The 21821-nt window shown below is 43.1% G+C and overlaps 2 protein-coding genes across 2 annotated transcripts in view; one reads left to right on the top strand and one right to left on the bottom strand.

Annotated features, from left to right (window-relative positions):
• LOC311228354 (phospholipase B1, membrane-associated-like) overlaps positions 1 to 21821 on the top strand; it is a gene marked incomplete at both ends in the record, with an annotated part of 540482 nt that overhangs the window by 81221 nt on the left and 437440 nt on the right. The gene's annotated exons all lie outside the window — the stretch shown is intronic.
• Positions 1499 to 18934, bottom strand: aida (axin interactor, dorsalization associated). Its single transcript, XM_084314603.1, has 10 exons — positions 18666 to 18934; positions 17906 to 17972; positions 17750 to 17803; positions 17365 to 17419; positions 17179 to 17242; positions 8170 to 8270; positions 7271 to 7393; positions 4753 to 4875; positions 3610 to 3727; positions 1499 to 3447 (listed from the first exon to the last, which is right to left on the bottom strand). The coding sequence occupies exons 1-10, from the start codon at positions 18770 to 18772 to the stop codon at positions 3348 to 3350; spliced, it is 912 nt and encodes a 303-aa protein (XP_084170729.1). The 5' UTR covers positions 18773 to 18934; the 3' UTR covers positions 1499 to 3347.

The following is a 21821-nucleotide window of genomic DNA, read 5'->3' as shown; positions in this document are numbered from 1 at the left end:
TCTCTTTTTTGTTGTTGTGGGAACTACTTTTTCTGGCAGATGGTTTTTTCAATAAATCTTCGATTAATGTGTGTTTATTGTATAGCAATAAGGTTGGATGAATGTGGCAGTTGTATAAAAGCATTACACCACTTGCAGTCGTGATTTGTGAACAATAAACCATGCCTAGGCATGGTTTATTGTTCACAAACCACTCCTGCGCGTGATGTAATGCTTAAATATCCCTTTAAGCCCTTTTCACTAATAAATAAATGGCTACTCAGGGATCACAGCCAGTGCAGAGTGCAATTGGATTCACTTAGTTCCAACGCCCCTATAAGCTTTCTGCTTTTTGTTTCATGGCGCAATATGAAAAGGTATGATAATTATCTAGAATTGTTTCAGATATCAATATATATACATATATATTAACAAGGTAAATAACCCAGTTGCTGTTCATTGCATTGAACTGTATGATAATGTAAAGTGTGATATCAAACCAAAATTCTTAAGTTTGAGTTGATATGTAATTGTTAATACAAACTATAACGATAAATATAAGCTATAACTAAACTAAATAAGCGATAAAATAAACATAGTACACAACGTATATTCTATCTATACAAACAATACCATACTAACTATAAATAAACTATAGACTAAACATAATACACAACGCATATTCTATATAATATACAAACTATAATACAAGGTATGTTAGCAGCAATGTGTGCGTGTAATAAGTGTGCTTGTGTGATCATTTAGAGTCTCTGTCAGCAGTCTGTCTGGTGGAAGTAGCTGCTCGGTGTTCAGCTCCTGTCATTTGCCATTGTTTTGCTAATTTGGTGATTAACTGTCACATTAACTGTTAATTTTAAATAACTCCTCTCTCAACCCTGAACCCCACCGTCATCGCCCGGTCTCCCTTTCCTCTCTAAATCACTTGAACATGCTGCATCAAACCAGCTCACTAATTATGTCTTACAGAACAACCTCCTAGACCCAAATCAGTCAGGCTTCAAGACTGGTCACTCCACAGAGACGGCCCTCATAGCGGTCACAGAGGCTCTTCATTCAGCAAGATCGAAAGGCCTCTCCTCTGTTCTGATTCTTCTGGACCCGTCAGAAGCCTTCGACACAGTTAACCATCAGATCTTCCTGACATCCCTCACAGGAATGAGTTGTAGGTTCTGCGCTGGCATGCACGGCTGTCATCCTACCTTGACGACTGCTCCTACCAAGTATCATGGAGAGGCACCCTGTCGGCCCCCCGCCCCACACAGTGTGGATATCAGACAAAAATATAAGATGCATTTAAAAAAAAAATTGTGGCATGACAGAATACAGAAAATACAGATGTGAAACACGTAGTTATTTCAAAATCAAGTTTTTGAGCTTTGTCTTGAGTTTAACATGCATATTTGCCACTACTTGTATGAAGGGTGTCACTTTTTTTTTGGTATCTAAAAAGTATTATATCTGTATTTTGTAGTTTATTAGAAATGAAAGCGGTGTAAATGTGATAACATCTTTTCAATCTGTCACCAAAACCAGAATACTGTCAACAATTCTCAATCCTACAACATCCTTGCACACACACAGTTATATTCATCAATTAGTGTATCTTCATGATTAATTTACAGTCTCAATATCCAGAAATTACAAAAATAAAATCTAAAGTCAAATATTACAATGCAGACAATGTTTTAGCATAGACAAGACAAATGTGTTTGTCTGAAATTAAACATTAACAACCGAAAGTATATTTTAAGAAGCCCTTTATAAAGAGGATGACGTCATAGCATTTAAAAATCAAAGTATTGAACCCTTCCCATCAAAAACCAGAAAGAAAAAGACAATCCTTTAAGAGGTCATTAGTGCACCCGTCCTTGTTTGAGCAAAAAAAATGCATCCTCTGCTTCTTCCATATAATCGTCCATCTAGTTTAATTACATGAAGGAGTCAATGTTCCAGAATATTCTTTTGATCTCCACAGTAACCTTAGATACACTGATTCACTGCAGAAGATAAATGTCTTTGTAGCAAACCAATGTGGCCAGTTCATTCCTTCTTTCTGGCAAAGTGGTGCTGAACCATCTGGGTGGTGGTGACCAAACCCTCCTACTGCATGCAAAATACACAACAGCATCTACTGCTCATGTTAAATAACCACACTGCATACAGTTTAGTACCTATACATTGATAGAAATGCATGAAAACAATTCTCACCGTATTAAATCTGACACACACTTAACTGAAGTGAAACATTGACGCCTCATAATTGTCAAATGCTAAACCACTGCAGGAAACTCTTGGTGATTCTCAGTTCCTGGATAGCATCCTCCGGTTGAATACTTGTTTCTACACAGATGTTTAGTAGGTACTTAATAAGCATTTAGAGCACGCTCGAAGGATTTCCACATACGCAACTCTCAAAGTTGGCATGCTGAGAGAGCCTGTTGACTGAGGTTGTAGGTAGTAGAAGCATTTGGTCATGGCACTGCCGTGCATTGACCATATTCACACGGTGGCCATTTTGCTCTTATGTCATGCTCAGATGCGTGATATAAGTGCAAAATGTCTGCCATGAGTATATGATCAATTGTTAAGTTGGCACCAAGATATACATATGATATGACTCCCCTTTACACTATTAAGCCCATGGCTGAATCCCACTGCCTGGACTAGGAACTTCTCCCTTGCACAGTTTGGGTGAATTTGGGAATGCACCTGTATGTGTGGCGGCCCAGTGACATTTGTATTGCGTAATCATGTGCTGTAATTGTGCAATTATGGTGCACCTAGCCTAGATGTGTTTCCAAGTTGACTTGAAGTCGGTAAGGGCACAGTTCACACTCCATAGTCAAGACTTTTTGGACTCGCCCCAAAACGACATGCATACCCCCGAAGCACGCGCATCTCGTGTTGCTTACTCTCTTGTCTCCCAAAGTAGAAGGTTAAGGAAGACTGTCTGGAGGTGGCGTGCCAGTGGTGCAAGCATGAAAACATAATAACAAATCAGAGCCTACTAGACTGCAAAAATAGTGTGCTGATCTGACCTGACGTGGTCGACATTTGGCTCGCCGTTTCTCGTTTCTACTTCCAATCCGTGGAATGGGGGGCTGTTAGTTAAATACCGCTGACTGTGTTGAGAGTGGAACGCCACGTTTTGTCCGAAGATGATTCGGTTTGGAGGCAGCTTTTAAAGAGTGATGCTTTAAAGGGTTATGTTCGGGAATTTAGGACCCCTAGCCATATTTCCTACTTACCAACGATGTTGTCCTTTCTCAAGCACCGTTAAAGACAATGGGGCGAGGGGTAGGGGTCCAAATCTCTGAAATTACCCTTTAAGAGTCCACAGAGCTAACTTAGTAGTCCTTGTGCAAAGTCTGGTGGAGATGGAGATAAAGTGGTTTCTTAGTTAGGAGCTGGAGTTTCTTCCTTTTGAAGTCGGTGGGCTTCTTATACCTGGAGTTCAAACACATAAAAAGTATTAAAAAAATTAAATACAATTAAATAAAAGAATAATAATAATAATAAATACAAAAATTATTTAAATGGTTATGTTTCCAATGACAAGATATAGATCCATGACATTTCATGAATACATACTGTATGATGGGCACTTACAGCTCTATTACAATGGGACCCTGTTTGATCTCATCCAGTTCCATGAAGGCAAAACATTTTGTGCTGGTAAACCTTTTCTTGGGCTTGTAGTGCTTGAATTCAAAGAAGATGGCTGCCCCTGGAATTGGAATGTAAAGGACAAATGTTTTTTTTTAACTCCATCCCTCCGTTTTTCCTTTATTCAATCGTGTGAAATCTCGTAGTAATTCTGAACCTCTTAACGCACAACGGCCACTTTTTGGGCCACTTGTTAAGAGGTTAACAGTAATACCTTAAACAAATACATATTAGCCAGTGAAATGGCAACAAAGATGTACGTGTATGCAATGTTATTAAACTATCTGGCATTCTCCAGTCTGCTAAGCCATACTGCTGATGGGACCTTTCATTTACACCATTAGAAGGGCATGTCCAGAATGTCAGGCCCCTAGCCCCATTCCCTACTCATTGATGATGTTGTCGAAGGGCAGAGTGATTTCTCAGCACAATCCATGCTGTGTTTCATACTGGGATACCTTGCTCCTCCTTAAGGAAACTAATGCAAAGTTAATGGGGCCACTGTAAAAAGCACTTAAATATACAACAACTTCTTTGCTTTGTGGCCCCATCACTTTACATTAGTTTTGTGTAGCCAGTGTTGTGGGTATCCAGTTTGAGAAACAGCATGGGTTGTGCGGAGAAAGGGCTTGATCGGCAACATCATTGGTAAGAAGGAAATGAGACTAGGGGCTCCAAAATTGTGAACTCAGTCACCTTTGACTTTATAACGCATCACTGTGCCTCACTGCATCACCGAGCACAGGGTGACAGTACTATCTGACATAATCTTCCTGGACTTTTTACTTTTAAATGGACATTTTACAATTTTACACGTTTTACTGTACACTTACTGTATATTTCTGTATATTTCATTTTTTTTAGAACATAACGGATGTATATAAAAAGAAAAATAAGAACCGGACCAGATTTTATTCTTTATTCTTATTCGTGACTTTTGTTTCTGACTACCTAAATGTTTACCGTTTACTGTGAGCGATCTGTAGTGCTGAATTTCCCTCGGGATAAATAAAGTATTTCTATTCTATTCTATCTATTCTATTACAAGTGTCTTGAATTAAAGATACAGCATGGTGAGGTCCGTACCTTTGGGCAGTCTCTCCACGTGTCTCTGGATGTCCACGTCCACGCTGAAGTGAATGTACGTGTCTTCCTTCCTGCTGGCCACAGGAGTCTCCTGCACTGGGTTCAGATCTATGCCATTCACGTCTGTAGGCACAACACAAGTTGTGATTGGAAGATCAAGAAAAGAGGGCGTGGCTTGAGATAGGTCAATTGTAGCAAGCTCTGGAAGTTGTATTACAAAGTTATATTTCGAATACTGGCGTCTTGCTCGCTATTGGACGAACTTGTCTATACCTATTGTATACATTGAAAGTATTGCTCATGCACCCTACCCTACATCTACCCGGCCACGCCCACTCCAAGTCACGTTTTAACCATGCGGCGTGGCCGTGCTCCACCTCCCTCGTTCTTTCATTCGAAAGTGTTGCTACATGCGCTCTGCAACTTGAGAGATAGAGATAGTTATTACTAGCAGTGTTGTGCTAGTTACTGAAAAATAGTAACTCAGTTACTTTACTAGTTACTTACACCCAAAAGTAATGCGTTACTGTGAAAAGTAACTATTTAGTTACAAAAAACAAAAAAAAGATTGCTCCAATTAACTCATTCAGAGCCACGCCCATATGACCAAATTAGGCCGTTCCGTGCCAGCGCTTTAGTCAATGGGAGGACAGGGAAATTTGCGAACGCTTAAACTATATCTTAAATTATAGCTATGGGTTTAATACACCAGTCGATTATCAGTGAGTTGCTTGCAGTCAACATGTACGAAACAGTAATCCCAGGAAAAGACGTGATAATAGCCCTTTAGTGGAATACACAAAACACGTTGTCATTATTCGCCTGATTAACGAATCTTCCTGAAATCAACGCTAGATCATTATTATTATCCTTCCTCGTGCAAGAATGAAAAGAGCCCTGGACCGCGGCTCCCCCCCCCCCCCCCCCCCCCTCCCTCCTGCCACCAACGGCACACAGCCACACATACACACACAGAGACAGCGTCGATCGGGGTAGAAATATCAGATCAACGTTCAAATTTATATATAGTGTTCTTACCTTGTATCTGATGTAATGCAAAAGAAATAATCCAATTATCTGATCGCCATTCCAAATACTGCTCGTGGAGGTCCGTACCACATTACCGACCGCTACACACTGACGGGCAGGCGGGGTTACTGTTCCATGCCATCGTTGTTGAGGCCTACCTCGCCTGAGTATTTAAACCCTGCCCGCACGGCTCGGATCATCCCAGAAAAGAAACTACACCATTCCCAATGGGGTGCAATACCAGCTGGAAGGCGTAGGCGGCGGTATTTGCCCTTTTGCGAGCTCAGACCCATTCCCAACGATAACATCAGGCTGGATGGATGAAAATGAATGGATATCGCTAAAAAAAGAAATAACGATTAAAACCGACTATACTCGTGATTGGCGCTGAACGATCGACGAGTTAACCCGACTATCATTGGGTCTGGCGTTGAATGAGTTAAAGAGGTTAATGTAGCGACAGGTGTTTTCTTCCCAGGTTCTGTATGAAAATCCCGTGCCGAAGGTCCTACGAGGGCTCAGGCCTCTCCTATTTTCAGATGGGGGTGAAACGATGGGTTGGGGTTTGTCTTATCAATACCCCCAGCGCCATTCTCAGGTTTTTACGAAACTGGCTCTGTTACCAGAGCCCGCAGCTATGATAAGCCCTGGTCAATCAGAGGCCGATTTCAAATAGAGTCCTTTCTTTGGCGAGGCAGACCGGTTGCAGCCCCGATATTTGGGTTATGCAATGGTCTGTCCCCTGTGTTTTTTGTTGCAATTAACGTACTGGGGAAGGAAAGTCGGTGCCTGGTCCCGGGCGTTTTTTTATTTTTTGTATCTTTTCCCCCTCCTTTTTCCTCCGATTTTCTCCCATCCCAATGTTAGTCGTTATGCCAATTCCCAATCCCCTTCCTGGTCGCTGCGCACTTACCCCCCACAGTCGGTCTGGGAGAGTGGAGGCTATCACGTGCTTCCTCCGACACACGTCTAGCCAATCAACCGCTTCTTTTCACCTGGCAGCGCGGACTCTCACTGAGAGGGTGTAACGTGTGGAAGGATCACACTATCTCCCTTAGATCCTATCCGCGCTGAGCAGGCGCCCCGACCGAACTGTAGGAGTCGCTGTTTACAACGACCCGGACCCACCCCGCCAGCTTTCCCACCCTCTAATACTGCCAATTGTATTAGTGTGAACGGCCAGCCAAGCTGGTGACAACACCGGGAGCTGGATTCGAACAGGCGAATCCAGCGTCTCCGGCGTTGGTGACGAACGCAATCTCCGCTACGCCACCTGACCGCCCCGGGCGTTTTTAACAATGTATACAATAGGTATAGACGAGTTCGTCCAATAGCGAGCAAGACACTTGCCAGTACTCATAACTAGGGTTATAGGATAACCTTCGGTTTCCATCCTATACTATTTGTGACAAGAGGCCATGATTGTCAACTGTAAACTTAAGCGTTGCGTGCAAGACATTGCAATGTGTAGGGTGGGAAGGAACAATACCTTTTACACTAATGGTCATATAGGGATCAATGCATTGCCCAGCATCCTTCAATCCAATTTTGTCAATCTTTATTGTGAGTAGTGCCATCCCAGGCTCTGAAGGTAACCGTGGCAACAATGTACCTGTAGAGAACAAAGGTTAAAGAAAAACAACATGTGCATATACTTGTACAAACATTTCTGATAATTTGCTATGGCTAAAATGTAACAATGCCTCAGATTGGCTCACACAGCACACACAACACACAGTTGTCAGTAAGGTAGAGAGATTTTCTTTTGGTATCTAATCCCAGGTATCGGTATTGGTACCAGTATTGAAGATGTTCAAACGACACCCAGCCCTATTTACAATACACTACATATATACGGTTTCACTGGCATTCTGTTGCGAGGGAACAGTTTGGAAGTGTAATTCCTGTCAACTATTGCATTAGCAAACATTGCAACAGGAAATAAACATGGGTCCTTCTAGAATGTTTTAGAAAGCTACCTAACCGTTGCAATGGTGTACAACATAAGCATCAACAAATCCTGCATTTGTGTTGAGGATATGAACATAAATAAATAAATAAAAAAGGTTTTCATTACTGATATGTCCAAGCTCTATCTCAAAATCGTGTTATTTTATACGTGTCATTTTCAACTAAAAAGCTACAGTATGACAACACTCACGTCTAACTGTGCACTGGTTGGACCGCTATGAGACACTGCTCAGTGATAAAGCCATACCTTGCAAAGCTGTGAATTAAGCAGGCAGGAAGCACAGAGGGTGATGAAGCCATGCCCAGCGACAACAGGAGGAACAGAGGAGACACACAATCAACAAGCCCTCGAAACGGCACCACGGAACATCAATGACAAAACAATGCAAAGAAACAAATCCGACAGACTTCCGGTACCTGGCACTCTGGAGGGGAACTCCTCTGGAGACCCAGCTCCTGTGACTGCATCCTCCTCCTCAAGCTCCAGGTCCTCCTCCTCTCCTGGAGCAAGGATTTTCCTGACAGAGGAGATCACAACCATCACCACTTCATCTACACAGTATACAGTGGTTCTTAAAAGGTCCCCTATTGTAAAAATGGCATTTTCCAGTGTTTTGCATTGTTTTGTTTTCAAGCAATGTGGGGTTGTACCAACACTGACAAAATGTGAAATCTGTACCAAGTCCCGTTTCTGCAGTTCAGTTGAGACAAGAATGCCCCCCACTGAAACAAGCCATTCTGAATTGACTCGCTCTGTGACGTGAAGAGGCGCTGATCTGCCACCGCCCGCCCACAATCAACTGTGATTCGAGGAGTTAGCATAACGTTGGAATTATGAGCAAAACGGGCAAGGCAGCGAGTGGAAATAATGCGGAAGCGATTTCGACAGCAGAGTTGCCACCTTCAGCTGTTCCACTGTCAGCACTTCCTCAAAAGTGTTCGACAGTGTTCCTAATCGTTTCCTAATGATATCGTGCTCCACAAGCAATGGGCCAGGGCAGTGGCAGTTTTTGGGCTACATGCCGCGGCTGAGATGAGACTTGCTTTACCGGCAGTGCTTCTCTCCTCTCGTCTCTCCCTCTCACAGACACACACACTCGCCCAACTTACGTCAAGTACACGCACATACACCCAGAGACGGAGCGGGTGTGTGTGCGCTTTGAAAAGGTTCCTCCATGCTAGCGTATCTGCCAGTGCAGGTGGGTGACTGTCAGTCAAAGCGCATTGCGAGTATGGGCGGAGCCCAGCCAAAAAACAGCTTGTACTTTGGAAGGGGAGAAAGTGGTGCACCAAAGTACTTGATTAAAAATACAAAACAATGAATTTTATTGAAAAAACCTTACTGATGTGTTCCATAGACTCACAGGAATTGTGTAAAATTGCCCAAATAGTGAACAATTGTGGACCTTTAATCCCTTTCTTAGCCTTTTGAACAGTAAATTTACAAATGTCTCTCAAATCATATTTTCTTTCATGTATTGAAAAAAACCTTTGCACACCGTCCGGGAGTAACTTTGCTTTAGCTCTGTACATTATTTGCATAATTTTATAATAAACCAAATCATTCAATTTTATAACATGAGACTTTATAAACAGTGGATTTGTGTGGTCATAGTAACCAGCCTTGCAGTAAGACTATCGGATTTACAGTATTTTTTTTATCTCGACCCCCATACTTCCACACAGTAAGTTCTATGACGTTAATGGATTGCTCAGCACCTGTTCTGCACTGTACTTCACTTCGTGCACATGCACTGAATAAAAAATTCCACCATGTACCTTTACATCCCAACATCCGTCTGACCACACCCCCTTCCGCTTACCTTCATAAGCAGGTGTGTGGTCACCTACTCGCCTCCTTCTTCACTTTCACCACAAGGAAGTGCCTTCGGTAGATCCCCACTTGACGAGGTTGTTAGTAGAAGAAAGTTGGAAAACAAGAGATACGTTGACATCATATCTTTATTTTCTCTCTCACTATTTGAGAAAATACGGCGATATTGTCTTCGTTACTGGAGTGTCTGGGTCATTCCGACCAATCGGGTTGTTGTTACATGTGTAAAAATGATCTGGTTAGTTGTGTTGAGAACATCATGTGTTCATGTACCGTGTACTCACAACTAAGGGGGTTAATTAACCTATAAAGCTATGCTTAGTGACATATGAGTGAAGAATGAATTATTTTCTCAGCCTGTAATGACAATGAACAGTGTGTTCACATATTAAACAGGGTTACCTGTTCAACTGGGCCGTATCAAGGGTAAGGTAGGAGGGGTGATTCCCCCGGTTCCCTGGGGCTTCCCCACCCTCCTCTCAGACATGTTGTTTACAATATATTGTGTCACTGTGTTTGTGGGGATACAATGTAACCCTTAGGTTAGTTGCTGGGGTTGTGCTAACCGCTTGAGAAACTATATTTTCCTAAAGAAAAGATTGTTTGGTCGCTTTTCGTGTGTGCTTAGCAAGGCCTGTGGCCGATACTAATAGAGGATTCTGTATTCTCTCGTTATGAAAAACGGCGTTCCTCTGTAGCAGGAGTGTACTTGCCATTTTTTGTTGTGATAAAGGGTTGTGTGTGTCTTGTGATCTACAACTGGGTTAGGTTGGCCACAGAAGCACATGTGTAAGTCTGGTACCGGGGCTCTTAAGGGGGCCCTCTCTATTCTGTGTTTTTTCCTTAGTAAAGATCAGATAGCAGGTTAGCACATGAGCTGTGTGAAGCTGTTAGACACTTCATGTAGCTGACTATGACTGTGTCATGCTCTTTTTTGTCATTACATCGTATCATGGGTGTGGGGTCGTAAAGGGGTGAACTGGTAATCCTTTCCTCCCCTTTTGATGGGCAGGGGTTAAAACCTCCTGTCCTTCAAGGTTCCTGTCACGTTGCTGTTCGGCACGTTACAGGGTAAGAGGGGGGGGGGGGGGGGGTTTCCTGGTCCCACGCCCTGGAAAATTGGGCGTGTGCACCGTAGAAATCCCCCCGCCATAGAGTAAGTCACTGTGCGCGTCTCTGTTGGTAAGACTTCCGTGAGTTGTTCAGGTCCATATGATGGATCTGTTTCAGGGAGTGGTCAGGGCTCCTCCTCACGAAGCTCCTACTCGGGCCTTCTGTGAGTTCGGACTCTCCTTCCCTGTGAGGAAGCCTCCTCAGAGTTCAGAGCCTCCTCCTCGGATTGTCAATATGAGTAGAACTTCAAAAAGGAGTCCTGCTCTATTGTGTGTGTATTCGATTCAATTCGATTATTCAGTGTGTATTGGTTCAGTGCCTCCTCCTCGGAGAGCCCTAACCCAAATTTTACATAGCTCAATGTTGAAATATATTCTTTTCAATCTATACAGCTCGCGTGGGAAGTCTCTCTGGGGATTTCCGTCTCCTCCCTATGGGAGGGTGGTGGGATGTAAAAATGTAAACAATTTTTACCCTCAGCTGCATCACGAGGGATTCATGTCAGTCTGTGTTCTTTCTTTTTTGAATAAAAAGAGGAAGGTACATGAAGCACGACGGCTCCGTGTCGTTCTCCCAGGCGACTTGGAGGAACAATGTTTGGTGTCTTGCTAGACTATCCATTGATGTGTTTGGGTCTCGACGCATACATAGTGCTGGCTCGGTGTGTTTTCTGTTACAGAATCACACAGGGGCTAAGCGCGCCTTGTTAAAACAGCGTTTTTATAGGGCAACTGGGATGGAGTTTTGTCTCTTCCGAGCGCCAGTTACTAGGTTGTCTCGATGAATTCTCGTTCATATCTGGGGGATGTTAACGGAATAGATCAGAACATAGGTAGAGGGGTCTTACGCCCTTGGGGTGGGCCACTGAGCACGGTCCTAATGGGACCGTCTGGGTGGCGCCCTCTTTTCATGTTTTAGATCGACACGCATACCTACCCCCTCTCCTGGAGTGGGCATGTCGGCGTGGTTAGGACACGGGACTGGTCTGGTCACGCTGGTCCAGGTCAGTTAACCCGTTGTCCGCCGGGGATGCAGATCTGCTGTTCTGGTACCCTGAGGGACTTGTGCTTTTTTCGGGGGGAAAATGCCGGGTCGGTCCGGGTGTTACAGGGTTAGGCGTTATGGAGACCCTATGTTGGGTACATGTTGTACTCTGCACTATCGTAATGGCTTACGGCCATACCAACCTGTCCACGCCCGATCTCGTCCGATCTCGGTAGCTAGAGCAGGTTCGGTCCTGGTTAGTACTTGGTTGGGAGACCGCCTGGGAATACCAAGTGCGGTGTGCTTAGGGCTGGTTCTCCATTATTTTCGCTCCTCTCTCACACGTGGCGAAGAGAGGGCTGTTGGGGTGGTCTTGGACCTCCTCTGGTAATCCTGTGCTTCCCGTGCCGCCGGGCCCGGTCCGAAGTAAAGTTTCATTGATACCGGAGGCCTGGGATAACCCTTTTTTGAAAACTGAAACACTTGTACTGCGGTATAGCCAGTGTATACCCGCAGGTCTGTTTGAGTTTTTTCTTGAGGGGTTATAGGAACAACCACAGTCTGTACCGAGCGGGTGGTTGATTCCCTGGTGTGTTGGAGCAGAGTCAACTCCCGGGTTACCGGTTGAGTGTGCCCCTGCACGTTCATGACGTCTGCCAATCATGTCAGCCTTCTCTGCCTCAACCCCTCTGGGTGGTTTTTTTTTAATGGAGGCTTTGTCATGGTGATCAACAACGCCAGCATACGCCCCTTCCGCCGGCTGTTTTCAGCTGACTCCTTTGGCGCCTGTCTCGTCCGCAGTGCTCCAGGCTCAGGTTACAGCCTGTTGCCTGGTTTCCCCGGTGCGCTGCCTGCTTCCGTTGGTTAACCTTTTTGTGTGCTTACGGCCATGCCAGGCGGTGTGCTATTGGGGGGAAAGGGCCCGCTCTTGGAGGGGCCTTATCCGAATACGCTGGCGATGTGGGGGGCGGTGTCACTAAGTGACCACCTGGTGGGGTCTTGATGCCTGGCGTCATTGACCTCTCCGGGCCCCCGTTTTCCAGGGGATCCAGTCCCTTCAGTGGGTCTGGGTCTTCCTTCGCGCTCCGCTGCTACGGCCTTGCCACGGGGTTGGGTTTGCTCTTAACCCCGTGATTTCTGGGGGCAGTAACGAGGTTGTTCCTTCCGTTCGTTCCCGGGTGGCATGCGGGTTGTGCGTGTGTGTAGTCGTGGGGTCAAGCCACGGTCTGCTCACCCTGTGCGTTGAGTTGCTTGAGTGCCTCTTCGCACGGTCGGATCCGTCGCCCTCCCGTGAACCTCCAATAGGGGGGGTATCCTCCATTAGGGAGGGTCGGGGGGGCTCGGTCCTCCCCGGTCTGATGGTTGTGGGGGGCCTCAGCGGGGTACATTGGTCGGGCTATGGCTCCCGCTCAGCCCCTGTTGCAGAACAGGTGCTGAGCAATCCATTAACGTCATAGAACGGAAGGTTATGTATATAACCTAGTTCCATGAGTTAAATGGTGCGCTCAGCACCTGGACGCCGCTGCGGCCCTTGATCTCGCCTTGTGGTGAAAGTTTGGGAAGGAGGCGAGTAGGTGACCACACACCTGCTTATGAAGGTAAGCGGAAGGGGGTGTGGTCAGACGGATGTTGGGATGTAAAGGTACATGGTGGAATTCTTTATTCAGTGCACGTGCACGAAGTGAAGTACAGTGCAGAACAGGTGCTGAGCGCACCATTTAACTCATAGAACTAGGTTATATACATAACCTTCCGATATGTAAGGAAGTATAAGTGAGCAGTAAATGATGTACAAGGCTTTAGTTTAATATAGCCTTACATTTATACAAGATTGCTACTGACTTAGATATTTTCCCTTGATAGTTAACATGTTGTTTCCATGTTAATTTCTGATCAATAACTACCCCTAGAAATTTTATCTCAGAAACTCTTTCTATTTTTACATCACATTTTTTACTCGATATCCCCCTTTCTTTCTTTTCCCCAAAAAAAAAAACATACATTTTGTTTTCTTAATATTGAGAGAGAATTTATTAACACTATGATCGCCGGGAACGAGTTTTCACGTCATTCCGAGCCATGCTCATTCTGCCGAAGACGTCGTAACTCATCTTTGATGTCAATATTTCAAAAATCTGTCATCGAAATCATATTTCCTTTCCGGAGCCCTGAGACACACTGCTGATCTCCTCTCAACTCTCTAGCGGTTCAAGAGCGCCATCTGGTGGCCGATCGGCAGATCGCCAACCGGATATTAACCTTTGAACCGGTAGTGCTCATCCATATGTGGTCCGGCCACTCGCTATAGCTCCCGCGACTACATCTTGAAACACTGGATAATAGATCGCTCGCCCTAACTCAATAAACAACGTTATTTGGACGTATATACTATTATACAACCTGGAAATGGATCGGGCATTTCTACATCCCATAATAGAAAAAAATCTGTTCCACGCTCATCTGCCAGCGGCGCGTTATTTTCTAACGTTTTCTATACTAACTGATCTGATGAACATATGACCCACTCTGGATGAATCATCTAACGCTGCCCACGGAATTATAAACGATCCCCCGCCCATCCGGTCATCATCAGATGATGCGTAGAAACTTCTAGAAGTACGTGCAGTTGACATTTTTTATCTCGCACAGATTCCTACCAAACTGTATTTGATCATCAATATAATGCATTTGGGGCTATAAATCACGTTCTGAAGAAAGCTGCAGAAAACGATAAAAACATACTTATACTTTAGACCATATTTTAGTATGAATATGTGAATGAAAAAGTTTAACGTTGCTACACCCTGAACAATACATATAGGACATTGAATGGGCCATAATAATGGCAATTTAGCAATAGAATTTAAAAAGTTATAGCCCTGCAAAGAAGGGGAACTTCTCCATAGACAAATAGAGCTGGCGAGGGATGGTAAATTATGAATTTAACCCATGGCGATTAAAGTGTTAACATCAAACCAAGTTGAGAATTTCCAGCTCTCTTTCAATATCAAACAGAAGTTCCTTTAAATTACTTCCTGAGCAATATAAATGTGTATCGTCTGCAAAAATAACAAACTTTAAAAAGTTCAGCAACATTGCAAATATCATTCATATAAAGTATAAAAAGTTTTGGACCTATCACAGATCCCTGGGGTACTCCACAGGTGACCTTCCTAAATCCTGACAGTGTCATTAATTTGCACACATTGCTGTCGGTTTTCCAATTAGCTCTTCAGCCAAGAGTTAGCTATTCATTCCAACAGCCATCAGACTATACAATGCATCACTGTGCCTCACTGCATCACTGAGCACAGAGCAGCAGCTCAATAGTGGCAGGAGGCCAGGCAGCGACGGCTGCCAGACATTGACCTTGGATTAATAGGAACCCAAGGAGGACAATACACTACCTGAAGCATACTGCACCTTATGGGACACTGTGAATACTGTGAATATATATTTCATTTAGTTAGATAGTTAAATTATATTGACCAAATTGTTTACACTGCTGTGTTGTTTTTTTACTACCTGTACCCCCCCCCCCTTCCCCCATGCTCAGTGTATTTTTAATGTATTTATTTCTGTATATTTTATTTCATTTTTATTCTATTTTACTCTACTTTTATCCTAGGCAACTTGATTGATTTGTGTTATTATTCTAATTCGTGACCTGTCCTGTCTAAATGTTTAAATGTTGAGCGATTTGCAGTGTCAAATTTCCCACGGGATAATAAAAGTATTTCTATTCTATTCTATACCTCGTATCCCATATGTTACGTGTGGGTGTGTTTGTGTACCCTGATCAGGTGTTCCCAGTGTGATGTGTAATGTCTAGTTGTAGTCCCCTGTCCTGGTCTTGTAGTTCCTTATCATTTCCCTCCCAGGTGTATCCATTTGTAATCAGCCCAGGTGTGTCTTGTCTCGTCATCCCCTCGTGTATAACTGTTCTGTCCTCCCCTGTGTGAGATGCTGATCCTGTTTGTACAGTCCTGTGGTTTGTTTGTCGTTACTTTATGTTATTCCTTTTATTTACAAAAACCCATGGTAAATATAATTAAACATCCTTTTGTTACTTTGGCTAGCGTTTCCAATTATGTTACATTGACAAGACGACGAGCACGCTTTCAGTCAATGGTAACGTAATACCATACTTCTCCAATTTTTTTATTGTATCAAAAGCCTTCTGCAGGTCAATATAAATACCATATATATATATTACTAGAACTCTTTGAAAGCCATACATAGCACACAATATAACTATATACACACTATATCTATAGCTGTAACATACTACAGATCTATACTCCACATATATCACTGTAAATCTATGATATATATTACTAGAACTCTTTGAAAGCTATACATACACAGCACACAATATAACTATAAACACACTATATATGTATAGCTATAACATACTACAGTTCTATACTCCATATCTATAGCACACTGTAAATCATATAAGCCTATTACTAGAACTCTTTGAAAGCTATACATAGCACACAATAGAACTCTATACACACTATATGTATAGCTAACATACTGCAGATCTCTACTCCACATATCTATAGCACACTACAGGTCTTACAGTATTCCCCACACAGAGATATAATGTGAGGCATATTCACAATAGGTCTGAAAACAATACAATAATCAGTAGGGATGCACGATAATTATCGGGTCGATAATTATCGGGCCGATATCAGCAATTATGACGTCATCCCGATAAACCCAATAAAAGTATTGATAGCTCCGATAATCATCATTTTTATTTTTATTTTTTTTACACTTTCTTTTTATTTAATTTTTTTTACTTTATTTTTTTTTGTCAACGTTCACAGTCACGCACAATATATGCTTACTTAGGATTTGACTTGATTCAACAACAAAGCAGTCGGGGCAATGGCAAGCCGAAAACGGTCGAAAATGTGGTTATTTGAAGTTTGGATTTTCTTTTTTTCACAACTGAGGTAGGTAGATTACATTGTTAGAGACTAAAGTACTGAAAAAAGGTACCGTTGGGTACCGGTATCGATTCACCGTATCGGTTCAAATGTGAACGGTACCCATCCCTACTGACAAAGCACAATACCTGTTGGTTTTTAGTTCACTCATTGTTCAGGGAAACACATTGTTAATGACATTGACGGATTGTGAATTTTGTGATTGACTCAAATTATATTTATTTGGAAAGATAAATATAGTCACTTTATTTGAAGAGTCAAAACTGTTCTCTTGGCTTTGTTTTGTTCATAGTAGTAACACTCATGTCATGATAAATCTAGTTAGGTCAATACTACAGGAATATACAAAAAAATAATTATAATACAATAATATATATATATATATATATATATATATATATATATATATATATATATCGGGTATCGGTATCAACCTTGAGGAGCAGAAAGTTATCGGTATCGATATCAATAAATCAATATCGTGCACCCCTAATAATCAGATATACACTGATGGGCAGTTTGTTTGCCTTTTACCTCAAGGGTACTGGCTGGACGTCAAAGGGAAAACCTTTGTTGTAGGTCAGTATGTTTTTAATAACTGTAGAGAAGTTGAGAGACAAGAGTATATTAGCACATACATTATGATCGATGGTCAATATGTCTAAAATTTGGGCATGAAAATGAACAACTTGGCACATTCCTCCTCATTAGTAAACTCACTGGGTTCCAGTTTCTTCAGGTCTTCGAGCTTGAACTCCTCCTTGGACTGTGTGCACTGGGGAAGAGGAGACGGAAGACATACAGTATGAAATAAATACATTCTGAACCCTTAGATCTTCACAGTACATGTTCTGCCAATGACAATGTTGCCCAGTAAAATGTTTACTTGTTAAAAGTTGAAAGCATAATGATGAACAGCAGTTTCATCGTCACATTATTCCTCACTGCAACAAACCATGTGGGTCACCACTCACCAACTACATAAAATGAGTGGCATTTATGTAACAGTCACATAATATAAACTTATAAATGATCAAATTTCATTTTTCATACCTTTCCACTATGGAACCCTGTGTATAATATTGTGAATGGAAATTAAACGAACCTGCAAAGCTGCACTTCTCATCTCCAAGCATGTTGCCACCTTCCCTAATGTTTTCTACAGAAATCAAATTAGATGGTTACAAAGTGTGCGTAAAACATGTGAATTCGTGTGATATGGTCAATTCTGATTAAACGAGACAGCAGACAATATAATTACCTTCTGATCCTCTGTGAAGTCAGATGACTGTGTTGACTGGACCTCCTTTTGCAGTTGTCGTGCAAGTCTAGGTGAACAAATCAACACGGTCAGGTTTTGAGACGGCTAGACAACATATTGACGCCCCCTCCTGGTCAAATATATAAAGTACACATCTCAACGTAATGGATCATGGTCAATTCGCATTTGTCCACTCTTAATACAAAAATACTTGTATACACCTGATGATAACATCCAGATAAAGTAAATATACTCATCCCTTATTCTATTTGTAGACAGGAGACCTTATTTGCTCAACAGACAAACCCCATAACAATGAGAGGGTGGGGCTGACTATTTCCAAATGTTCTGAGAAATTGTAGGCCCTATCATGGACTGCTTACACACATGATCAATCATAGTACATTTCCCCAAACGTGGCAGGTTCCATTTCCAGAAAAGTACTCCTCTGTGGATAATGTTGACTGGAATGTAAACATGGCAGTTGCATGGGGAGATGAGTCCGTGTGCTACTGCCACATCAAAGTCATAGATAAGTTAATTCACTGATATGTATTGACTGACGGGGTTCGAGCACAAAACAAAGCCTATTCAATCGAAACCATAATCGTGCACCATTGGCTATGTATGTGCCTGCCTTGCATAGTTAGTAAAGGTACGACATATTTATTTCAGAGCTACGTAGAGGAGCATGCCACGGTTGCTGATGATTGTCAATGTTATGATCATGGTTATGATGCACATGTTGATTGCAACTTACATTTGGTACTCGTCTATAGCTTCCACTAATTGTCCCCACGAATCAAAGTCTGTTCCTTTTCCAAAACTCGCATGCCATTTCTGAACAGTCTTGTTGACATCTGACATTTTCACAGGATGGGTATGGGAAGAGCTCTCATTGAAGCATCGTCGACGATATTCTACAACGTTCGCTGCATCGTCGTTACCCAGGTAGCGGTCCGGGGCGCGTACGTTCAGAGACCGGTGATACCCCACGACCAAGCCCTTTTGCTTTGCTGCCCAAACATCCTATCCGTAAAATAAAGGAAGTCCCGCCTGAAAAGATGCGCGCGTTTTGCAATACGGGGTCGCCAAAAAGGGACGGGAACAGTGGAAGGGTCTAGCACTATAGCTAGTCTTTATGCATGGCAATATACTCGGTGTATAATTTCTGAAACGTCTCCGGCAGCAAGACAGAGGGACCAGAGCAGCGATCTGGATGTGTAGTGTGTACACTGTACACAGTGTTGCGTTGTTATTATGGGCTGAGCCGCCACGCAGGATAATGACGCCGCGCGCGCACACGCACGCGCGGCCGCGCGCGCATGCGCATATGTTCCCTCGCGCACAATAATACACTTTGTTTGTATAGCCTTTCATACAGAAACTGCAGCTCAAAGTGCTTCACAACAGAATTAAGACAGGCATAAAATGAGCACATAAAGTGCAGACATATAAAATCAGTTTTTCACATTAGGATCTAACATCCCAACAGGCAACCTTGTTTATGGTTTGATTCAGTTTTAATATAAATAATAAAAATAAAGAGAAGATTAATTAATTATCTACTCAGTCCCGAAGTTTGTGATGTAGATATGGAATGTCCCGGGTTGCTGCTGTTTGCAGAGTGTGTTGTTGTCCGGGGGTGAGTGGTGGTGGGTGGGGGGTTGAATCAAAACAGTTGTCAATTCGGAATTGACGGCTGTTTTGATTTGGCCCTTCGTTCGCCGTCGTTCACCTTTGGACGGCGGTGCACTCTGTGGGCAGCGGCAACTTGGGACGTTACATATTTACATCACAAAGAGTCCCAGACTGGTTGAAGACACCAGCCTATAGCGGCTATTGTTATGATAATGCGAGGTAGATCCGAGCCGAGCGCAGCGCGTTCTCGCGAGCGCGTGCATGTGCGTGCACGCGCTTCTGCTCAAATCTTTAATACTCAGTGAGGTACCACTGAGTGGTACCCCGTGCCATAAACAACGCATGCCTGACTGTACAGGCCCCGGCAAGGGTGCTTTGATAACAATTCTAAATCGAGACTGCCCCCTCAAGTTACAGACTTTTATTTTGAAGGCAAAACTTCTCCACAGGAAGTTGGTAGGTAGGTAGGTATTTATTTAGACAACAAAACATATACAGATCATTATTTCACATAATATAGTTTGCTTTTGTCAAGGAGAGAAACGAAAAACCAATGACTTATTTACATCGTTGTCCTTGTAAGTCAAGGATGCTTGATACAACACATACAACTCATTACAGAAAATCATTCACAATTATTACATTTGCATAGCAATAATGGCACAACCCTTAATTAACACTTTAATCGCCATGGGTTAAATTCATAATTTACCATCCCTCGCCAGCTGTTCCCCTTCTTTGCAGAGCTATAACTTTTTAAATTCTATTGCTAAATTGCCATTATTATGGCCCATTCAATGTCCTATATGTATTGTTCAGGGTGTAGCAACGTTAAACTTTTTCATTCACATATTCATACTAAAATATGGTCTAAAGTATAAGTATGTTTTTATCGTTTTCTGCAGCTTTCTTCAGAACGTGATTTATAGCCCTAAATGCATTATATTGATGATCAAATACAGTTTGGTAGGAATCTGTGCGAGATAAAAAAATGTCAACTGGACGTGGTTCTAGAAGTTTCTACGCATCATCTGATGATGACCGGATGGGCGGGGGATCGTTTATAATTCCGTGGGCAGCGTTAGATGATTCATCCAGAGTGGGTCATATGTTCATCAGATCAGAGTATAGAAGACGTTAGAAAATAACGCTGAATCTTACCGTGGCTTCCTCGCGCCGCTGGCAGATGAGCGTGGAACAGAATTTTTTCTATTATGGGATGGAGAAATGCCAGATCCATTTCCAGGTTGTATAATAGTATATACGTCCAAATCATGTTGTTTTTTCGAGTTATTTGCACCGATCGATGTTCACTGTGTCAATACGGAGTCTCTCTAACGATAGCGAGTGCCCGGACCACATATGGATGAGCACTACCGGTTCAAATGTTAATTTCCGGTTGGCGATCTGCCGATCGGCCACCAGATGGCGCTCTTGAACCGCTAGAGAGTTGAGTGGAGCTTTGCAGTGTGTCTCAGGGCTCCGGAAAGGAAATATGATTTCGATGACAGATTTTTGAAATATTGACATCAAAGACGAGTTACGGCGTCTTCGGCAGAATGAGCATGGCTAGGAATGACGTGTAAACTCGTCCACGGTGATCATAGTGTTAATACAAACATGTTCATTTGTTGAGACATGCTAAACTAGCCGTGAGTCTGTGTGTCTCAGAGCACCCCGAGGGGAGGGGGTGGTGGGGTGGGAGGGGGGACGGAAAGAAATTCCGGCCTTGACTAATTACATTTGCCATCAGCTAGGACCGGAGGGGGAGGAGTTTGGATATGACTACAGTTGCCGTCATAGCAGGGGGATAGGACTTTGGTGATGAGACAGTCTTAGGCTCCCCCCCTCCAGCACTCGTACTAGTTGGCTGCCGTCATAGGCGCCAGGCGTACACGCGGGAGGGGGGATTGGGTATAGGGATTGGGGGTGAGGGGGGGCCACTTGCCACTCTTATCTCCCAGAGGGCCTTCGACTCCAGCAGCTCCCTGGTTCGACCTTGGTCCAGGAATTTGTTTTGGCTGAACTGACTGGCAACAATTTCTCCCAGCCACGTCACTTTAAATTTGATTTGAGTAGAGTGAATTATAACTCTATTGATTTGAGTGGAGTGAGTTTTAACAACTCCGTCCAAATGACTGAATGCATTAGTCCAAGTGTCCAAGTGTCTCAAGTGTCTTAATCAGTTCATTTTGGTAGGTCCTGTGCGCGGTAAACAGATCCAAAATCTTCTTATTGCAGTCCAAAAGCTTCGATAATCCAAAAATGACCACGT

The sequence above is a fragment of the Notolepis coatsorum genome (genome assembly GCF_963971535.1).
Source record: "Notolepis coatsorum genome assembly, chromosome: 5".
Taxonomy (NCBI): domain Eukaryota; kingdom Metazoa; phylum Chordata; class Actinopteri; order Aulopiformes; family Paralepididae; genus Notolepis; species Notolepis coatsorum.
The sequence above is the reverse complement of the archived record's forward strand: the minus strand, read 5'-3'. Positions and strand labels throughout refer to the sequence as shown.